We start from the raw sequence: 20,126 nt of genomic DNA on the forward strand, positions 1-20,126 counted from the left end.
TGAACTCCTGCTCTGTAATTTTTATCTTTTACACTTATCTGCACAGTCTTATGCTGTTTCATTTTGTTAATATTACAAGGATCTTTGTGGATTGGTGTCCCAGGAGAAATCAGAGGATATGAAGAAGCACACAAAAGGTTTGGGAAACTTCCCTGGAAAACACTGTTTCAGCCCTCGATTAAACTAGCAAGGGAAGGATTCCCAGTCCCCAGAATGCTGAGTGCATTTCTTTCAAAACTGCATAAATTTTTGGGCCAATCAAATTTACGGTATGTAGCATGTGTCAAGTGAAGCTTCATATTTAATCAAAATTATAAAGGAGCAATACGAAGGAACATATTTGTATGTTTTAATTAGTGGATGTAAAAAATGAGAGGGCACGGTTTCCTTACACCTGTAAGGACTTGGGTTCAGATGGTAATCCAGTAATCATCTAACCAGTTTAATCCCATGTCCTAAAGACACAATATTTAGTATATGGGCCATTACAAACTGGTCCAGAATTAATCAATGTGGGTGTGTCCATGGACCCATGACTCCTTTGATGTTGGCTTTAATGCTTGTGTCTGATGCTGTCAGTTTCGCAACTGTGAATTTGCTTAGGATCACATAGCTAAGTAGATGCAATGACTGAACAAGCAACCTTTAGGTTTAAGAGCTACTATCGTAGCCAACAATCACATTCTCTCTGAAGGAGCAGTGAGATTATCATCTGGTAAGCCAATGTCACATTACATGACTTCTAGGTGTTAGGTATGTCAGACTTTCCAGTTGCAGTTGATGTTCTCTGCACTGGACGATGTTAGTTTATAGGATAGAAAATTGCCTGCCATGTCATATTTAGAGATTCTGTGCTGACCTTTCAGCACAGATATGTTTGTCTGTTTTTGTGACAGTCAGTAACATGCTGCCTGACAAAGCTGGTACTGTACCAGGGGTTATCAGGTACAATGAGCCTTTTTTTCTTTTTCCATTCTGTCATGATATTTATACAACATGAGAGATCAGAGGATGAGCTTCTCTTTAGTTTTTAAGTCTAAAACACTTGTGTTCCTTATTCATTGTTACTGCATTATATTATTATATACATTGTACTTCCAGATAAGTATTCATTGGTGTCAGCTCTCATGTACATAGAGCCCACCTCAAGACTAAAAACAAAAATCAAACTTGGAGCAAATTACTTGGAGTGACTCACTATGCATGTCACTTTATGCAACTGCATTCATGCCAATCATGCACTGCTGACTGCCTCAGGCTCACTAAGGTTATGTAAATGAAGGCTAAGAATGAAAATCAATGGAAAAGTTGCATAATGTTGATGTGGCCTTTTAAAGAACAGTCTGTTTTTTCACATCTAAACTTGCCCAGGACAATTTGCCCATTTTGAAACTGAAAACATCATATATTGTACCTGTACTTATTTTATATGTGAATTACCTGTTATTTTATGACATATTCCTAAGTGTCACTTTTTCTTTTTAAAGTGAACTGTTTTTCAAGTCTGGGATGATATTGAAAGAAGAAGATACACTCAGATTTCCAACGTTAGCAGATACTTTGGAAATAATTGCCGAAAAGGGAGCCAATGCTTTCTATGAAGGCCAGCTGGCAGAGGATTTGGTTAATGATATCAAAGAACTTGGTAACTCTCTTAATTATTTTTTACACCTGGAAGGGAGAAATATCTTTATTAAGTATACCATCTCAAATTATTCTTTATGCTCTGCATTGACTCCTAAGCAGAGCATTTAATCCCAAGATTTTAATATACCCTATGTTCTCTGACATGTTTGCTTTGTCTTGAAGCTCACAAGTCTAGGATATAAGTAGCTTTTTCAGGTTCCTTCAGTAGTTCAGAAGGCAACACTGACCATAGTGTAAGTGGGAGGAGGTTTTCCTTATTTTCTCCCTATAGTGAAGCCTCATGCTCTTCATTAGATGCAGTAGGAAGTGCTTTACATTCCGGTGTTACCACTGAGCTGGCTAAGGCACAGTATCACAGGAAGACATCTGCACCTTTGCTTTCATTCCTGTAACTGTCCAACTAAGATGTAACAAAGGATCTCTACTTTATTGTTCTTCCTTCCTATAGCTGTAAAAGCGGAGTATAACTAGGAGGAACTACTTTTTCAGTTTTTCCTTCACTGAAGCAATGTTGGCTGTTTTACCTATGATTTGCCTGAATTAACCTTTCTTTGTTTTAACCTACTTAGAGCTTAGCTCCCCTTCTATGTTTAACCATGCTGAGCTTGTCAATGTGTATGTAGCATGTTTTATTCGGTCCAGTTTCTTCACTTTGGTTAAACTGGATGAAATGGATGAAATTAATCTCATTCCAGTGCACAGATAGTTTTCTTAGCCAAACAACTGTTTGAAAATATTTTGATTCTTGCCACTTTATTATTGTTCGGTAAGTGCCACGTAGTCAATTTTTCACCTAGAAAGTTCGCTGTACAGTAAAAATCGATGGCTATTTAAATGGTTATCTGTAAAGATAAAACTAAAAGCCGTCCCGCAGGCCCAGCATGGATGTTTAGAATTTTTAGATTCCTCGAGAGGATTCTGGTCGATTATTAAATTTAAATCATGGACAAATTTTTACCCTCAAGAGCCTGAACTGAGTCACTTTGACCCAATGTCTCTGCAAATTAATTTTTTCTTACTCTGTTTCGTGAGAGAATTGCAAAATTTGTGTATTTCATTGTTAGGTTTTCTGCATCAAGTGCACTTTTCAGACAATTGCTATTGAATGTTGATGTTACATAGTTTGATGCTAATCTCGAGTTGTCATGATACTACATTGTTATTATTATTCATGTTCAATAAAGGCTGGCTGGTTGCGTCGCAAGCAATTAAGGCTCCTTTGGTCGGTCTGAGTGCGCATGTGAGGTGTGTGTTGAATGCACATGCACCAATGGTGAGAAAAAATAGGTCTTTTTTGCGCTGCAGCATTAGGCCCAATTTCGTCTTAATCCGGCTCTGCTTGTGGCTGAAATAGTTACTGGTATATTGACTGCAGTTCATATCATTAACGTGAACTCAGTTTTATAGCCCCTCTCTCTCTCATTTATGTTGCAGGAGGATATTTGACAACAGAAGATCTGAAAAACTTCAAAGTGAGAGTAGAACAGCCACTGCAATTAAATATTGGAGACAACAAACTTTATGTTCCTCCTCCACCAATAGGGGGAGCCCTTCTTGGGTTTATACTTAATATCATGAAAGGTAGGTCAGTTTCATTTTTGATACCCATTGTTGGTAATAATAAAAGCTGTTAGTCCAAAGGATGTTTTTTAAAGCAATTCATAATGGGAGGACCACTAATAACTTATTTAATACCATGATTCTACCCATGCTCCCTTTTTTGTTTTATACATTATTACAATGTCAATGTATTCGCTCATAAAATAGAAACTACAGGGCTTACTTGTCTGTTGGCTACTTTCATTTGTTCTGCAGTGTTTATCTGCAGTATTTTTTGTCTAAGATGTTTACATTTAGATTTTGTGACTTTTCTGGCATGGTGGAATGTATTTCTGCCTGAAAATACTCAAACCCTAGTTTGATTCCAGATTGGACTGTCTTCTTTGAGGAGCTTATATTGTGTTTTTATTTGAGCAAGTTTCTATTAAGAGCATAGTTCTTCTGTTTCCTCTAAATAAAGTGTCAGGATGATTCACAACATTAAATGGCTGGACATGAGAAAATAGGAGGTGTCTGTACATACTCTCTGTAACAATATTTGGAAATAAAATTCACTGATTAATAAAATTACATGAATTAATCTCTTAATCATAAGCCACAGTCTGAGCTAATTTCATTTGGAAATGCTACTAGGCCACAACACATCCTTGTTGCAGTGGGCATTGGAAGAGTTTTGCCATAATCATTGTTTAGTTTGAGACCTGGCATTTATGTGCACTTGACAGAGTATGGAATTGCTTATGTTTTGATCGAAAAAAACCAAACACTATAAACACATCCAGTCTCCTTACATAATTCATCTCAAACTAGTTTAAAACCTGGCACACAGCGGTACATGCTACCTAATATGTTACATCACATAACATAACAATATATTCTTAAAATATATCTAATCTAGTTTTATTCAGCAGGGAGCACCTGATCATCAGGTGGACCAGGTTCAATACTGTAAATCACACTTTGAAATGGCACTGTTTCTTACAGAGCCATATCAAGGATACAACGGCCAAAAAAAAAAAACAAACAAATGGCAACAACACAAATCAACCAAAATACTTACCTGATATATACTAAAGAATCTTAACAGCATACATATCCACAAATAGGCTATACCAGGAAACCCAAGATAGAACCTGATAGGGATGAATGCAGAAGCTGAGGTGCTCACAGTGCTCTTGGCCATTATGATTAAGGTAGATGATGTTAAGAGTAGAAGTCTGGCATGTGGAAGGTTATAAAAAGTCTTAGAATTGACAGATCTGCAGCTGTGGTGCTTTATCGTGTCCAGGGTCCAGCTGTTGTGTGGTCTCAAAATGAAATGCTGTGGTAACGTTTTTTGTTTTGATGCAATAAACCAACCAGTGTCAAAAAATGAGGTTTTTCTCTTTCATTTCTAGAAGTCAGCTCTGGACAGGGTGCCGACCTATCATAGGTCTCTTTCACATGCACATCTACACTTCCACTCACACACTGCACTACCAGTAATTTAGAGTCCCTATCTAACATCCACACATCTTTGATAATACAGAAGAGGAAATGGAGGAAAACTAAAGAGCCTAGATGAAATTCCTTGCAGACATGGAGAAGGTGAAAACCTCAACACAGACAGGCACATGAGTTAAATTAAACCAAAGATTAACTTTTTAATGAAACCAAAGATTCTAGACCAGTGAGACAGTAGGGCTAACCGCTGCATCTCCAATCTGCCTCTAATAAACATTTGCGCTTGGGATTTATATGATTGGTTATAATTCCATACATTCTTTTATTATCCTTCTGGACATTAACATTTTTTTCTTTGGTCTTCTTTACCAAGTCTAAATAACTATCAAAACACTAATACACTATTAGAAAAAAATGATTTCCATGTCAAAATCATTTCAATATGCATTCTATTATATTGAAGTAAAAACAAAACTTAGGCTTGAACATCAAAAGTTTAGGCATAGTGCTGCACAAATACACTCATTCCAAAGTAGTTTCATTCATGTCTATCTATACACAAAAAATGTAGTTCATGTTTTTGAGATTCTTCATATTTTGTATTTTGAAAACTTTATTGTAATACATTTTTAATTGCTCACTTTTTATCTTTTACAGGATATCAACTAAATCCTGACTCTGTAAGGAAAAATAATGCATTGACTACCTATCATAGATTCATTGAAGCACTTAAGATGGCAAATGGACAGAAACTGAAGATAAAAGACCCAAAATTCAGTAACAGAACGCAAGTTGGTAACATTCATTATATATAAGAGAAAATGAAATTCTAGTACGATGAGCAGGAAATAGACTTCTATAACTAAGTGGACTATAGTTCAAGGATGAAGTTCCCAAAAACTGTGAATCTAAAGAGATTAGCAAGCAACTTTATTATGTAATATATGGACTACTTTTTCAACTGCTTTCAAAAACCATGAGTGGGTGCAAAGTTCTTTTGTGTTAACTCCATTCTTAGTAAGCAAAAATCATTACAGGTCAATTCAAAATCAACTCAATGACAATATTTTCAAAATAAGGTGTGGTTCTGGGTCCTTCAGTGGTATGAATTGAAGATGTAAAATAATTATATTATAATTTAATAACAAATTAAACAAAAGAATATAAAAGTTAGATTAGTAGTTTCTAAGATGAATGCAAAAGATGGACACAAGCCATACAAGGAAGCCATACTTATCTAAAGATAGGCGTGTTCATCTTTTGGATGAAATTGATAGCTAGGAAAATGAAAGTGAGATGAGATATTGAAGAGCATTGGAATTTAAAAGAGACAGAGCAAAGCCTGGAGGTGAAAAGATAACACCATTCTTTACTTTTTTGGGCATTGATATAGTTGCTCTAACAATAATGCTGTGTAGCATTGCACACATAACTATCATGATGCAACACTGGTGAGGTGAAATCATAACACCTGAAACTTACAGAGACAGCAAAAGCACTTTTTCATATACCTATATTGTGTTCCACCGTACTGAGGCTCTGATGTATGATGGTTCTTCAGCAGTCATCTGTGGGTTAGTTATAGTCGTCAACAGGTATGCATAAAAATAACGAAGTCAAATATAGATCTTAGTACTCTACGTTTACAGAGAATTGTCATGATGTGAATTCAGTGTGCCCTGTCTGATAACCTTTGTCTGTCTCTTAGGTTTGCACAAGAGGTGACAAGTTTAAGAAACACTTAATAAATAATAAGTGGGTTGAGGAACACAAATTACAAAGGATTTATTGTATTACTTTAATTATGACAGGTTTTGGAAAATACTCGTAAATTAAGGATGAGTCTTAAGATTCTGTTAATGATGTTCTTATCGCTACAATGCTTTTGGAAAACATGCCCCAAATTGGTTTTATATGTTATATATACTCAATTCTTTTCTTGAATATTTCTCATTCTTTCAGTAACACATAAATCAATTGCTTCCATATAATGAATCAAATTATAGAGCAAGGGAATTATTATTAAAATGTTCACTTTTGTGTGCAGTATGAAATGCAGAAGTGTAATAATGTTAATTGATCGTCCTATGATCAAAGTGTTACTATTTTTTAATTCTGTGGCTCAGCCAGACAGAACTTGAGAATAAAACTACAAAAAATATTAACTGCTTAATAGTCATCAGTAGATTATGAAATGTCCAACTTAAGTCACTCTAGTTTCTCAAAATCTGTAATATGAATTAGCTGCTTTAAAGTACAAATGCAAAGTAAATGTAGAATTTCGTTCTATTTTAAATATACTTTACTTAAAATTTGACTTGTTAATATAGTGTTTTTATAAAATAGGAGTGTCTTTGGGATGTGCAAATAACACCTATACAAAAAATTACAGCCATAGGAACAGTATGCAGCCTAGGAAACTGATGAAATGGCAGTATTAACCACTGTGCCAACCTGACTACCTCTCCCATTAATATTTACACTCACAAACATCTATATATTGCCTTTCTCTTCATAAAAACTGAAAACTTGTGAGTGCATATGTATTCATCCCCTTTGCTATGAAACCCCTAAATAAGATGTGCTGCAAGCAATTAAAGTCACATAATTAGTTTGATAAAGGTCCACTTGTGTGGAATCAAAGTGTCTCATCACATGATAACTGTTTAAAATACACCTGTACTGAAAGGCCCCTGATTCTGCAACACCCCAAAGCAAGCAACATAAAGAACAAGGAACACTCCAAGCCGATCAGAGACAAAATTGTGACGTATAGATGATTATTAAAAATACTCCAAACTTGAAATGTCCCAAGAAGCACCATTAAATTCATTTTAACAAAATGGAATGAATATGGCACGACTACAAACCTGACAAGAGAAAGACATCCAGCAAAACGCACAAACCGGGCAAGGAGGACATTAGTCAGAGATGCAACAAAGACATCAAAGGTAACATTGAAGGAGCAAAGATGTTTGTGTTATGAATACAAGTATGCTTCCAAACCAAAAGTATCCCCCAAAATATTTCTACCTTTAATGGGCATTACATTTCCAAACAAATACGGTAGTTATAGCAAGGGTCCTGCTGTGACTTTGCTTTCTTCTTATTCAAATTGTATTAGAAGCATTACACACTACTAATCTTCATATCTTTCAGTTTTAGCAAAGTGCCTGTATTCATTTTAGCAGTGTGCCCTCAAAACAGTAAATGACACCAATCATCAAAACGATCCTACGCAAATATGTTAGCGCTAGTGTATTATATTATTTTGCTTTTATCTATGCCAAAAATTTCAGTGCAGCATGAGACTGGGCTCAAATAACATCACAGTTACTTCATGTGTGGGATTCACACATTTATTTTGGTTTATCCACTTACATACCAAAGATTTGTAGGTTATGTTAAATGACATCTTTAAATTCACTCAATATGAATGAATGAAGGTGACTGTGTGAATGTCCCAAAGATAGACTTTTCACCCATCTACAGTAGGCCTGGGGCCTCATGTATAACACCATGCGTAGAATTTGCACTATAACATGACGAAATGTGCTTCCGCACAGAAAATTCCAGATGCAGGAATCTGTGCGTACTCCTACTTCCGCTCCATAAATCTCGATTAGCATGAAAACTAACGCACTTCCACATGCCTTCTGTCCCGCCCAGTTTCCTCCCAGAATTACGCCACTTTGAATATGCAAATCAATATAAATAGACCTTAAGCTCAGCGTTCTGTGAAAAGGCAATGGCAAAAGCAAGAGGGAAAATATAAGAATTTCAGCGAATACCAAGTGGAGGCAAAGAAAAACGTATTATTTGTTGGTTTATACAGTAGTATAAACAACAAAAGGAAGCTGATCACCTGACATAGCGTGTTGGAGAAATAAGCTCAAGTTCACAAAGTCACACAGTGCCCGACATAAAAAAGAAGTTGTCACATATCAAAGTCGCCGTGAAAAGGCGATTTGTAGCCCACCGTCTGAGTGTCATATGGAAGCTTATTAGGGTACAGTGAAAAAAAAAAAAAGGCACAAAGTAGGAAAAAAGCACAAAATGCTAACTTCAATCTCGAAATATCCACTTTAAATCACATAGTTTATTTTGTCATTAAAGTAGAACATAAACTTCATCTTAAAATCATTTAATTTACTAGTTTCTCAAATCCCATCGTAACTAAAGTAGCACGTTAAATGCTTTGTTTTGTATTTGATCTTCAATGTGCTCTGTGTGTGTGAATCACTATGTGCTTCTGTTCTTTCTCTTTCTCCGACAGGACACAGAATCCATTACATTCGTGATATTACAGCTCTCTGAATAATTAAAATACTGAGATGTATACGCGATATCTTTTTCATGATGATAGGAGTTAAAGCACGTTATTAAAAAGGGGAACACGGTGCGTGATTGTGCGCGACCTTCCATAAAATTACTGTAGCAGTACTGTCTCTTTCAAACGTACTATCCTCCAATTCCTGTCCTTACTTTTCTTTCTCCAAATACCCAATCGCCACACAATCAGCTCTGTAATAGACGTTAAGCCATCTGTAAGCTTACAACAACGATTCTTCAAAACTTTTAAGGAACACTGAAATATCTTCATAGTACGTGTTTAATTATTCTATCCGTCTATCCTTCCATTGTCGCGCCATCCTCAGCAAATATACAGCACGAGGCAGGATCAATCCGTGAACTTGCTAGCGCTGCGGCACAGTGTCCTCACGTGTTTAATTATTAACAATACAAATTATTTAAATGAAGTTAAAGTTTTATCTGCAAACCGGATTCCAAAAAAGTTGGGACACTAAACAAATTGTGAATAAAAACTGAATGCAATGATGTGGAGATGGCAAATGTCAATATTTTATTTGTATTAGAACGTAGATGACAGATCAAACGTTTAATCTGAGTAAATGTATCATTTTAAAGGAAAAATATGTTGATTCAAAATTTCACGGTGTCAACAAATCCCAAAAAAGTTGGGACAAGTAGCAATAAGAGGCTGGAAAAAGTAAATTTGAGCATAATGAAGAGCTGGAAGACCAATAAACACTAATTAGGTCAATTAGCAACATGATTGGGTATAAAAAGAGCTTCTCAGAGTGGCAGTGTCTCTCAGAAGCCAAGATGGGTATAGGATCACCAATTCCCACAATGTTGCGCAGAAAGATAGTGGAGCAATATCAGAAAGGTGTTACCCAGCAAAAATTGCAAAGACTTTGCATCTATCATCATCAACTGTGCATAACATCATCCGAAGATTCAGAGAATCTGGAACAATCTCTGTGCGTAAGGGTCAAGGCCGTAAAACCATACTGGATGCCCGTGATCTCCGGGCCCTTAAACGACACTGCACCACAAACAGGAATGCTACTGTAAAGGAAATCACAGAATGGGCTCAGGAATACTTCCAGAAACCATTGTCAGTGAACACAATCCACCGTGCCATCCGCCGTTGCCAGCTGAAACTCTACAGTGCAAAGAAGAAGCCATTTCTAAGCAAGATCCACAAGCTCAGGCATTGTCACTGGGCCAGGGATCATTTAAAATGGAGTGTGGCAAAATGGAAGACTGTTCTGTGGTCAGGCGAGTCACGATTCGAAGTTCTTTTGGAAATCTGGGGCGCCATGTCATCCGGACCAAAGAGGACAAGGACAACTCAAGTTGTTATCAACGCTCAGTTCAGAAGCCTGCATCTCTGATGGTATGGGGTTGCATGAGTGCGTGTGGCATGGGCAGCTTGCATGTCTGGAAAGGCACCATCAATGCAGAAAAATATATTCAGGTTCTAGAACAACATATGCTCCCATCCAGACGTCATCTCTTTCAGGGAAGACCCTGCATTTTTCAACAAGATAATGCCAGACCACATTCTGCATCAATCACAACATCATGGCTGCGTAGGAGAAGGATCCGGGTACTGAAATGGCCAGTCTGCAGTCCAGATCTTTCACCTATAGAGAACATTTGGCGCATCATAAAGAGGAAGGTGCGACAAAGAAGGCCCAAGACGATTGAACAGTTAGAGGCCTGTATTAGACAAGAATGGGAGAGCATTCCTATTTCTAAACTTGAGAAACTGGTCTCCTCGGTCCCCAGACGTCTGTTGAGTGTTGTAAGAAGAAGGGGAGATGCCACACAGTGGTGAAAATGGCCTTGTCCCAACTTTTTTGGGATTTGTTGACACCATGAAATTCTGAATCAACATATTTTTCCCTTAAAATGATACTTTTGTTCTGTGATTTATGTTCTATTCTGAATAAAATATTAGAAGTTGGCACCTCCACATCATTGCATTCAGTTTTTATTCACGATTTGTATAGTGTCACAACTTTTTTGGAATCCGGTTTGTATATAACTAGACATTAAGCCCGTTACAATAACGGGCGCTAGAACAGTAGTGCATAAACATTAGTAGGAACAGTCTATATTAAATGGCAAGGGACCTTGTATGTAGCTGTAATATACGTCACTGTATTGTGTGCCTTTAATTTTCTCTCTCAGTAATACTGGTTTGTAATTAATTTTCTCTCTCAGTAATACTGGTTTGTATTTCCGTAAAATGCCTGTAATTTTGTCTGACAGTAATACAGTGGAACCTCGGTTCACGACCATAATTCGTTCCAAAACTCAGGTTCTAACCCGATTTGGTCGTGAACCAAAGTAATTTCCCCCATAGGATTGTATGTAAATACAATTAATCCATTCCAGACTGTACAAATTGTATGTAAATATATATTTTTTTACGTTTTTAAGCACAAATATAGTTAATTATACCACTGAATGCACAGCGTAATAGTAAACTAAATTTAAAAACATTGAATAACACTAAGAAAACCTTGAACAACTAAGAAAACTAAGACTGGAAGAGTTCGCACTATAACCTTACGACTCGCTCGCTAAAAACACTTTTTTTAATGAGTTTTAAGCACAGGTAAAAAAATGAACATTTGAAAATTTAATAAACAACCAAGAAAAGGGTAACATTGCAACAATGCACGCGCACACCTGTGTGTGTGTGTGTGCGCATGTGCGTGCGTGTGTGTGTGTGCGTCCCGTGCGCCTGTGTGTCTCGTGTGTGTGTGTGCGTGCGTGCGTGTCTCTGTGTGCATCCCACGTGCCCGTATGTGCGTGTGCGTCCCGTGCGCCTGTGTCTCTCATGCGCCTGTGCATGTGTCTGCACAGGGAATGCACAGGAAGAGACTGAACACGTGCCATGTAACCCCGCGCATGCGCAATTCACCAGAAGACACACACACACGGACACCTGGACGTACACAGGGGTTTTATTAAAGAGAATACTGTATAATCAACATATTTTGCTGCATTTCATCTTAAAAATTATATCATCATCATATGTAAATACGTGCTTTATAAAGTGGTGCAGGATGTGCAATATTATAACTGTAGTGCAAGTTTACAGTGAGGTGATTGTACTTATACTGTAAGTTCAAACAGTTCTGCAAGGAGCACTTGATTGAGTGCGTTTATAGTTCTTGGGATGAAACGGTTTCTGAACCGCGAGGTCCGTACAGGAAAGGCTTTGAAACGTTCTTCCGTGGCTGAGGCAGAGTGGGCTTGATGCTTTATACCGATAATTCTCTTTTCGATCAGCTGCTGCTGTGATTCCCCTCTCAGATACAGTGATATAAATACTCTGAACGGTGCAGTGAGAGTAATATGGAAAAGGATGATCCGTTGTGGCAACCCTTAATGGGAGCAGCTGAAAGAAGGAAAAAAAGGTACAGTGAGAGTTACAACGCTAAAGCAGTTATGGTATTTGGAATACTATGGCTATTCCCTGGGCCATTATATTGTTACAGGTTAATTACAATCAGATGCATTACATTAATAAACAATATGCGGTTAGTTTCAGTGTGTTTATAAAGCCACGTCAGGAATGTGGTTCTAACAAATAAAGGGTAACCACACAAGAACAGTAGCACTGCTATGACATTGGGTGGCACCAGTCTGCAAAACCGAGAGGAGAACTTGCGTACGACAAGGTATGAGGTACCATGGAAAAGTGCGTGGCTTTACGCCAAGTCTAGGTTTTATACATCACGATTTCAACGTGGAAACATTCTTACGCAACATTTCTGTGCGTACGCACCGTTTATACATGAGGCCCCTGGTTCCCAACTTCTGCCCAGAACTGCCAGGCATCAGTTCCCTATAATACTGAAATGGAGTAAGAATAAGATAATGATCAGATATACTAAAGAGGAGAAATTTAAAAATGTTATATGTGTTATAATATGTTTGAATGTTGATTTTGTAACTGCCTATGAACATTACAACTCAATAACAAAATACTCAGTCCAGTTAAGGTTTAGAAGCATATTGATTGCTCCAGTAGATTTTGCAATACAAAGATAATGATTGAGTTTTTTTTTGGCACATTTATTGCCCAAATACACCACAATTAGGAATGGAAAGAATGAACATTTCAACAACATTATTCCATTTCATTCCACATAGTAAAACATGAGAACCAATCTTTGACTGTTTAAAATTATACCTTTATATAGGCTTAATGATGTATTGGACATATCTATGTATTATTATTTTTTTTTTTAGAATGATGCTGCTGTGCTAATATCTGACAAGTTTGCAGATTTTGCACGTTCCCAGATACAGGACAACCAAACTCATCCATTTCCCTATTATGGAGTATCGCCGTCCTTTGACAGCACAGGGACCACACACATATCAGTCATTGACAAGGATGGAAACAGTGTATCAGTGACAAGCACCATCAACAGTGTGTAAGTGCTGGGATTTGCGTTAGTGCACACAGGAGTTTGATTATTCTGTTGTCCCTGGCCTAATGAACACCTGAAGAGTTAGTAATAGGAAGAATAGGCCAAATTATTTTAGTTGCAGAAGTAAAAACATTAAACTGAAGACTGAATGATATATAAGTGGTACAGTTTTCTAGTCAGTCAGTCAGTCATTTTCTTACCTGTTTAGTCCTGAACAGGGTCGTGGGGGTCTACTGGAGCTTATCCCAGGTAGCATAGGGCGCAGGGCTAGAACAAACCCTGGATAGGGTGCCAGTCCATCAAGATGTTTTTGTTTCATTTACTTTTTACAGTTGTGATAACTTACCTAGCATGCGTCATTAATTCACCTACCTTTTATGTCTACCTGTAGTATACTGCTTATTGGCTTGGGCTAGAGGCTTTAATTGGTATTGATTATAAACAATCTTATAATAAGAATAAGAGAACTAAAAGGAAAGGGAGACAAAGAGGAGCAGTGGAAGACAGAAAGAACAAGAGTTTCTTTAAGTCCTTAAAGTTAGGCATTATGAAGGGTTGAAAGTGCATGGCAATCCATGTTGACAGTTTTATATGAATCAGTGCACAAAAGATTTTTTGGCACAACAGTCTGTAACTCTGTTTACCTATCAGGCATTTCTGTCTCATTAAAATTTCAAAGGTGCATCTTTTCTTGAAAGCGAACTGCTTTCAGTATTTGTAAAGCAATTGCACAGGCCTAGTTGTAGCACTGATGTGTAACAGTTTTAATTCACAGGACTGGTTCAGGAAAGAGCTGAAAACAGCCACCACGTATGTCTTTTTAATAAGAGAATGTTTTGTTTCGATGTTAGTTTTGGAATTCTGCTATTTCCCATTTTTTTCTTTTGCAGTTTTGGTGCCATTATGTACTCTAGAAGGACAGGCATTATCCTGAATAATCAATTGGCAGACTTCTGTGGAAGAGCAACTCATGTTTCTCCTGGTAGGAAAATAAGCTGTTAGATTTTATGCATACATGCATACATACATACATACATACACTGTACATATATATAAAATTTGATATATAGATAAACATTAAAACGCTAAAATAATGAATTTAGGAGGACATTTTAAAAGTAAGTTAATTTGTGACTTTACATTTGCCCAGTGCGAGTGACTGTTGATGTGTGCGTTGAACTTGCCCTGGACTATCAGATGTTATCGAGATAAATGGATTTATGTGAACTGAGGACTGAAATTCTTAGAGGGTCCTACAGTAAATTACTTAAATATACTTATTCATATCTTAGGCAATTGGGTTCTGTTGGTAATTAAACAGATTAATCCATACTGATGTTTTAAGAAGGACTGTTTTCATTAGACTTTAAATTCTGGCTTTTGTATCCTTTCACCCATGTGTCCTCATATCACCAGACATTTCTCTAAAATGTTTGGTAGTTCAGTTACTTTATGTTTTCACACAAGCCTGCTCAGTATCCTGTAGAGGCATCACCTAAGCAAATCTTTAAGAGTTAAGTTTAGCAGTGTCTGCTCCTGTACACAATCACTGCTTCTTCTTATCCCTTTTTATACTGGATCCTCAATAAATAAGGCACATGATCCCAGTCTATACAAATCAACAAATGTAGCAGCTTTTTTTTTTTTAACAACATATTTTATCCTCTTAAATGTGACCTTGTGGAAACCCCCTCAATCCCAAACCTGGCAAATCTTTTCATTTTAAGTGATTTAAGTTACTTTATAATAGAATCAATCTAATAGCTTCTAATATAAGTACTTTTCATATTTTGTATATTACAAATTGTCAGATTTGCCCTAGTATATTCTAGTAACCCTAATACTGCCCTGGCATTAATCCTGTTCCCAAATTTTAAAAAATAATTTCCAGAAATACAATGAATATAAAACTTTTATAAAATAGTTCCTTTTGTAATATCTCTTGTATTATCTCTTTGCTACAGTATTAAGTAATATTTTTCTTTTTGTTGCTTTATGCTGTATTCTTATAAAATTTAAAAGCAACATATGAAGGTACTCTTTGTAAAAGGTGCTAAATAATTCTTGCTTTAGCCTTGTGGTTATAAGAATATCATCACTGCCTTACAGCTCCAGAAACCTGGACTTGAATTTTGTGCCATTTAATGTGCACACTATAGAAAGGTATCAAATAAAATAAAGTTGTGTCTGACAGGTTGATTATCAATTTTATCTAAATTTTCTTTTCTAGGAGAGCAGCCTCCTTCTTCAATGACACCAGCTATTCTTGTTTCAAGCAGTAACAGACCTACACTAGTAATTGGTGGTTCTGGAGGGAGTATGATAACAGGAGCAACAGCTCTGGTATGTGATTGACTCATGGATGCATTCTTTTAAATTGAATCTGCAATGGTAGTACTGGGGCTGAAGCCAATTATAATTAACCATTTCATAATTACCATATATACTCGCAGATAAGTTCTCCCGCAGATAGGTCGGGACTTGATTTTACCATATAATTTCTGGTATTTTATAATATCGATCGTATAAGTCAAATGCGGAAAACTCATACTATTGGGCCAAGAGATTACGATATGCTAACGCTCACCTGAGAGAGTAACCATGGAGCACACGGCCTTATTTTTCTATGTAAGTGCAGCAATGCGCTGTATCGGCGTGTGCTCCTAACTTGCACTAATTTGTGTTTTTTGCATCACACACCCTCATACACCTTTATCGTAAAAGCATCCCATATCTACGATGGAGCATTTGTTCAGAAGAAAATATGAAACTGGTTTTAAAATTAAGTCGTTGAAGTAGCGAAAGAAATTGGTAACTGCGCTGCTGCAACAAAATTCAATGCATCTGAGAAACTGATACGAGCTTGGAGGAGGCAAGAAGATGTTAAAAAAAAAAAATTTACGTGTCACATTTTTGAACGGGCTTCTGAATGGTGTCTGATTTTTGATAGATTTTTCGGGTTTTAAGATCCTGACTTATACGTGAGTATATACAGTATAAGGTTTATGTCTTAATCATGTATACATGTATTGAAAGGGTCTTTTAATATTATTTCTAAACCAAACATATTCAATTTCTACATTTTTTGGAATAAGAAAATAAGGAAACACAGCAAAGAATTAGACTTGTATCGTGAAACACACCATACTTATTTTTAAGAAATAAAACATTATAAGTTAATGATATACACAAGGATGATAAAAAATATGATAATATCATCAAGACAGGATGCAGGAAAGATGAGAGAAAACCTATAACACAGGAGAGACTGGCTGCTCTGTGTTTATTAAGGGGTGTATAAGGTTTCCCGTTTAGTTTTGCACTTTTGTAACTTTAAAAATCACAGTCAGCTCACTATTGTCTTAAGGCACAGCTTTGGATGAGACAGGGCAAAACTGGTAGTTAGAAACTCAAGTTTCTTTGCCTCCTAATTAGTGATAGGTTTTAAAATCCACATGATTATCTGAAACAGCTTATCATCAACTTGTTGCACAGTCGCAATCAGACATAAGAAATTAGTTATTTAGCTAGTAGTTTACTAGCTACTTAGGTTTCTAATTTATCTTGGCACAAGCAAATTGGTCTTATGATAAGTTTTTAAGAATTGTATCTTTTGCCATGTGGTTTTATATTTCAGTGATCTGGGTTCAAGAGGAGAACTTAATGATAAAGTGCAATCACCATCATCTTTCCCAACTAGTCCTTTGTGACAGTGGTGTAGTGTCGCATTTCTCACTTCACTGTCAGAGTATTGCTTGCATTCTCTGTAGCTTCATCGGTAAAGGCATAACTCTTTCTGACATGATAATTTCGACCTGAAATTCCCTTCCTGAAGTAGCAATGCCCTCAGTTTTCTTAAACTGGGGTTATTTACTGACACAGCTCATAAGCTTGGTCTCTCCAGGTTGTTTAAAGGGACATTAGAGTGTTTATCTGTACATAGTGCGAGCTGGAGGGCTGATCGCACCCCAAATAGATGCAGACGCCCCTGGGAAAACCACAAACTCTGAAACACTGACTACCCTCACATTGCTCCTTATCCTTGCACTATAACGCGCAATACAAGCCTCGCACAGTACTCCGCCGACTTATAAGCCTTGCGCAGTGCCTGTCAGTTTTGGAATTGATTGTTTGCTTTTATCTCTCTCTGCTCCTAGCGGAATTGTCATCTCTGACTTGTCATGGAGCACATTTAAGCTCATGTGTTTGCAGTGTTTGAATAAAAATCCTTCTTGTTTCTACGACCTCCTGTGTCTCTGTGCAAATCTGTGTCCCAAGCGTGACAATAGAATGGGTTAGCTTCCCGCCTTTTGCTGCAGGACACACCCTTTGTGGACAGGTAGTGCTAATTTAAAGGGAGCAGTGGAAATCAAATACTTGTTTTTTTTTTTTTTCTGCACAAAGACCCAACCTTTTGGCTGATAATTAGTGCAAATTTTTGTCCGTCAAGGTCAACAAAAGTTGAATTATAGCCACCCGTCTCTATAACAAGATTTCATTTTTGTTTGCAGGAGTCTCTGACAAAATTTCGGAAAGCAAACTGTCCAAATGTTGGTCTTGTACACCACTAGCTCTTGTCCTCCGTGTAAATTATGTATTTGGTTTCTGATTAGAACTCAGCATGAGCATGCATATTTTGTTAAGATAATACCGTCGGTTTTTTTTCCTAACTTCAAAAATATATATGATACTGTCTTTTGCTCCTAGCTTTCAACCCTGAATCTCCAAGGTGCACAATGCTGCACATCTTGTACCAGCTATTTGCTTGCCTCATTTTGAATTGGAGCCTGGAACACAGCACAAGGGGTTTGAGGCCTTCTAAATCAATCATAAGGACAGACCAGGAACTTCACCCGTCTGCCTGAATAGAGTCAACCCAGATCCAGCCAGTCGCCAACTATTACCAGGAGGCTTTTGGAATAGCAGGCCCCAAGCATCTTACAAAAGAACGAGAAATGTCTCAAAATATATCAAAAAGCCACACAACAGTGGGTAATCATAATCCTCGTTTGTAAACAGAAGTGTAAACAAATTAACTTTGTAAATAAGAATTTATTAACATAAAAATAGAAAAATATAACACAGTGCTCAAAGAGAGGCAAAGAAGGATTTGTCTAAAAAAAACAATCCAAGGCAAACAAGTCCAAAAGCGCAATTCAGTAATCAGAATCCACAGAAGCAAGAAAATCAACAAAACCAGAATTACACATACAAGAATATTTCCAGAAACACAACATGCTACCTGAGCTTCCTCCTCTTTGGCCTTAAATTGCCAATTGTTTTTCAAACTCAAATAAATAAACTGTGTCCTCTGATTTCTTTTTTGTAGTACTGCTCTTCAATAAATAATTATATTCAAAGTTCAAATTACAAATAAGTACATGTCACATCAAACTAATCAATTTATAGTTTTTTTATGAAAGCATGACCGTACAAGAATGATAGATTCTGCTAATATCAAATATCCGTCGTCTAGTCCCACTGCAAGCAAGTGCGGACATGCAACAGTTTTCCATGTCCGCACTTGTTTTGATACGTTCGATAAGACAATGCACAGACATGTTTGTGTTGAGACAATCATCAATTTATGCATTTCAAGTGACAAGCTGCAATCATGAAGCATCTTTGTTATGTGAAATAGTATGATGTCATGAGGAAAAAACTGAATATTTAAAAAAGTAAAATGTGGAAACACTCCAAAAATAGCACCAAAATATATTTAACATTCTGGTGACCTTCCAGCAGTGAACATCAGGCTTACATTTAACTATGGGTGTTTGCAAACTAATTACTATTTTGATATGTTTAATCCTGCGGTGGGTTGGCACCCTGCCCGGGATTGGTTCCTGCCTTGTGCCCTGTGTTGGCTGGGATTGGCTCCAGCAGACCCCCCGTGACCCTGTGTTCGGATTCAGCGGGTTGGAAAATGGATGGATGGATGGATATGTTTAATCACATGATTACTGTCTATCATAGACCATTGTGACAAAAGAAAATGCTTGAGCATCAGTAATTTATTTTCCTTGTCCCTCCTATCTGACTAAGCATGAAAATAAACTTGTCACTAAAAAGGTCATTAACATTTACTTATTTAAGACTATTCCTAAATTTCCTATTGTTCGAAATATTTAAAAAAATTCTAGCTTTACTGTGATTAAGAACTACCCCATTAATTATAAAATTACCTACAGATTAATATTTACTTATTTGCAAAGGGATTTTTTTCCTATTAATAGCCAACATTCTATTGAAGGCAGTTCAATTAAGCACTGCTAAATTTTAGAGAAAGCTTCCCGAGACTTCAGAAAATCCTATAAAGATGATAGAACGTTTGAGTGTTGCTAGCTAGAGGTCACCGAAGTATGGACAGAGATCACACCAGTGCTCTTCTATAAGACATAGTTGAAGGGTCTGTGTTCTCATGAACTTAATGTTTTCACTTTTGTCCCAATTTCCATTTTATTATTATCATCTTTTTTTTTTCTTTCAGGCTATGGTCAATTATTTCTGGTTAGGACGTGATTTAAAAGAAGCAATAAAGGATCGTGTGGTGCATGTAAATTCAAAAAATGAAGTACAGTTTGAAAAGGACTTTGACCCGGTATGGTATAATTCTTACCCAGTTGATATCAATGGTGTGTGCATTATTATGCTCCGTCACCGTGTTGTTTTTCTTCTTTTCAGAAAACAATCTTTTTGTTTGCAATAATA

The 20,126-nt window shown here is 36.8% G+C and overlaps 1 protein-coding gene across 1 annotated transcript in view; it reads left to right on the plus strand.

Annotated features, from left to right (window-relative positions):
• Positions 1-20,126, plus strand: part of LOC120540807 (glutathione hydrolase 5 proenzyme-like) — a 70,584-nt gene that overhangs the window by 47,194 nt on the left and 3,264 nt on the right. The window contains exons 4-11 of the mRNA XM_039771872.1: positions 80-269; positions 1,488-1,645; positions 3,082-3,228; positions 5,308-5,441; positions 13,231-13,418; positions 14,306-14,397; positions 15,646-15,758; positions 19,906-20,016. Coding sequence (XP_039627806.1) covers positions 80-269; positions 1,488-1,645; positions 3,082-3,228; positions 5,308-5,441; positions 13,231-13,418; positions 14,306-14,397; positions 15,646-15,758; positions 19,906-20,016 — 1,133 coding nt within the window. The remainder of the gene's footprint in view (positions 1-79; positions 270-1,487; positions 1,646-3,081; positions 3,229-5,307; positions 5,442-13,230; positions 13,419-14,305; positions 14,398-15,645; positions 15,759-19,905; positions 20,017-20,126) is intronic.

This window comes from Polypterus senegalus, chromosome 12 (genome assembly GCF_016835505.1).
Source record: "Polypterus senegalus isolate Bchr_013 chromosome 12, ASM1683550v1, whole genome shotgun sequence".
Classification (NCBI taxonomy): Eukaryota; Metazoa; Chordata; class Cladistia; order Polypteriformes; family Polypteridae; genus Polypterus; species Polypterus senegalus.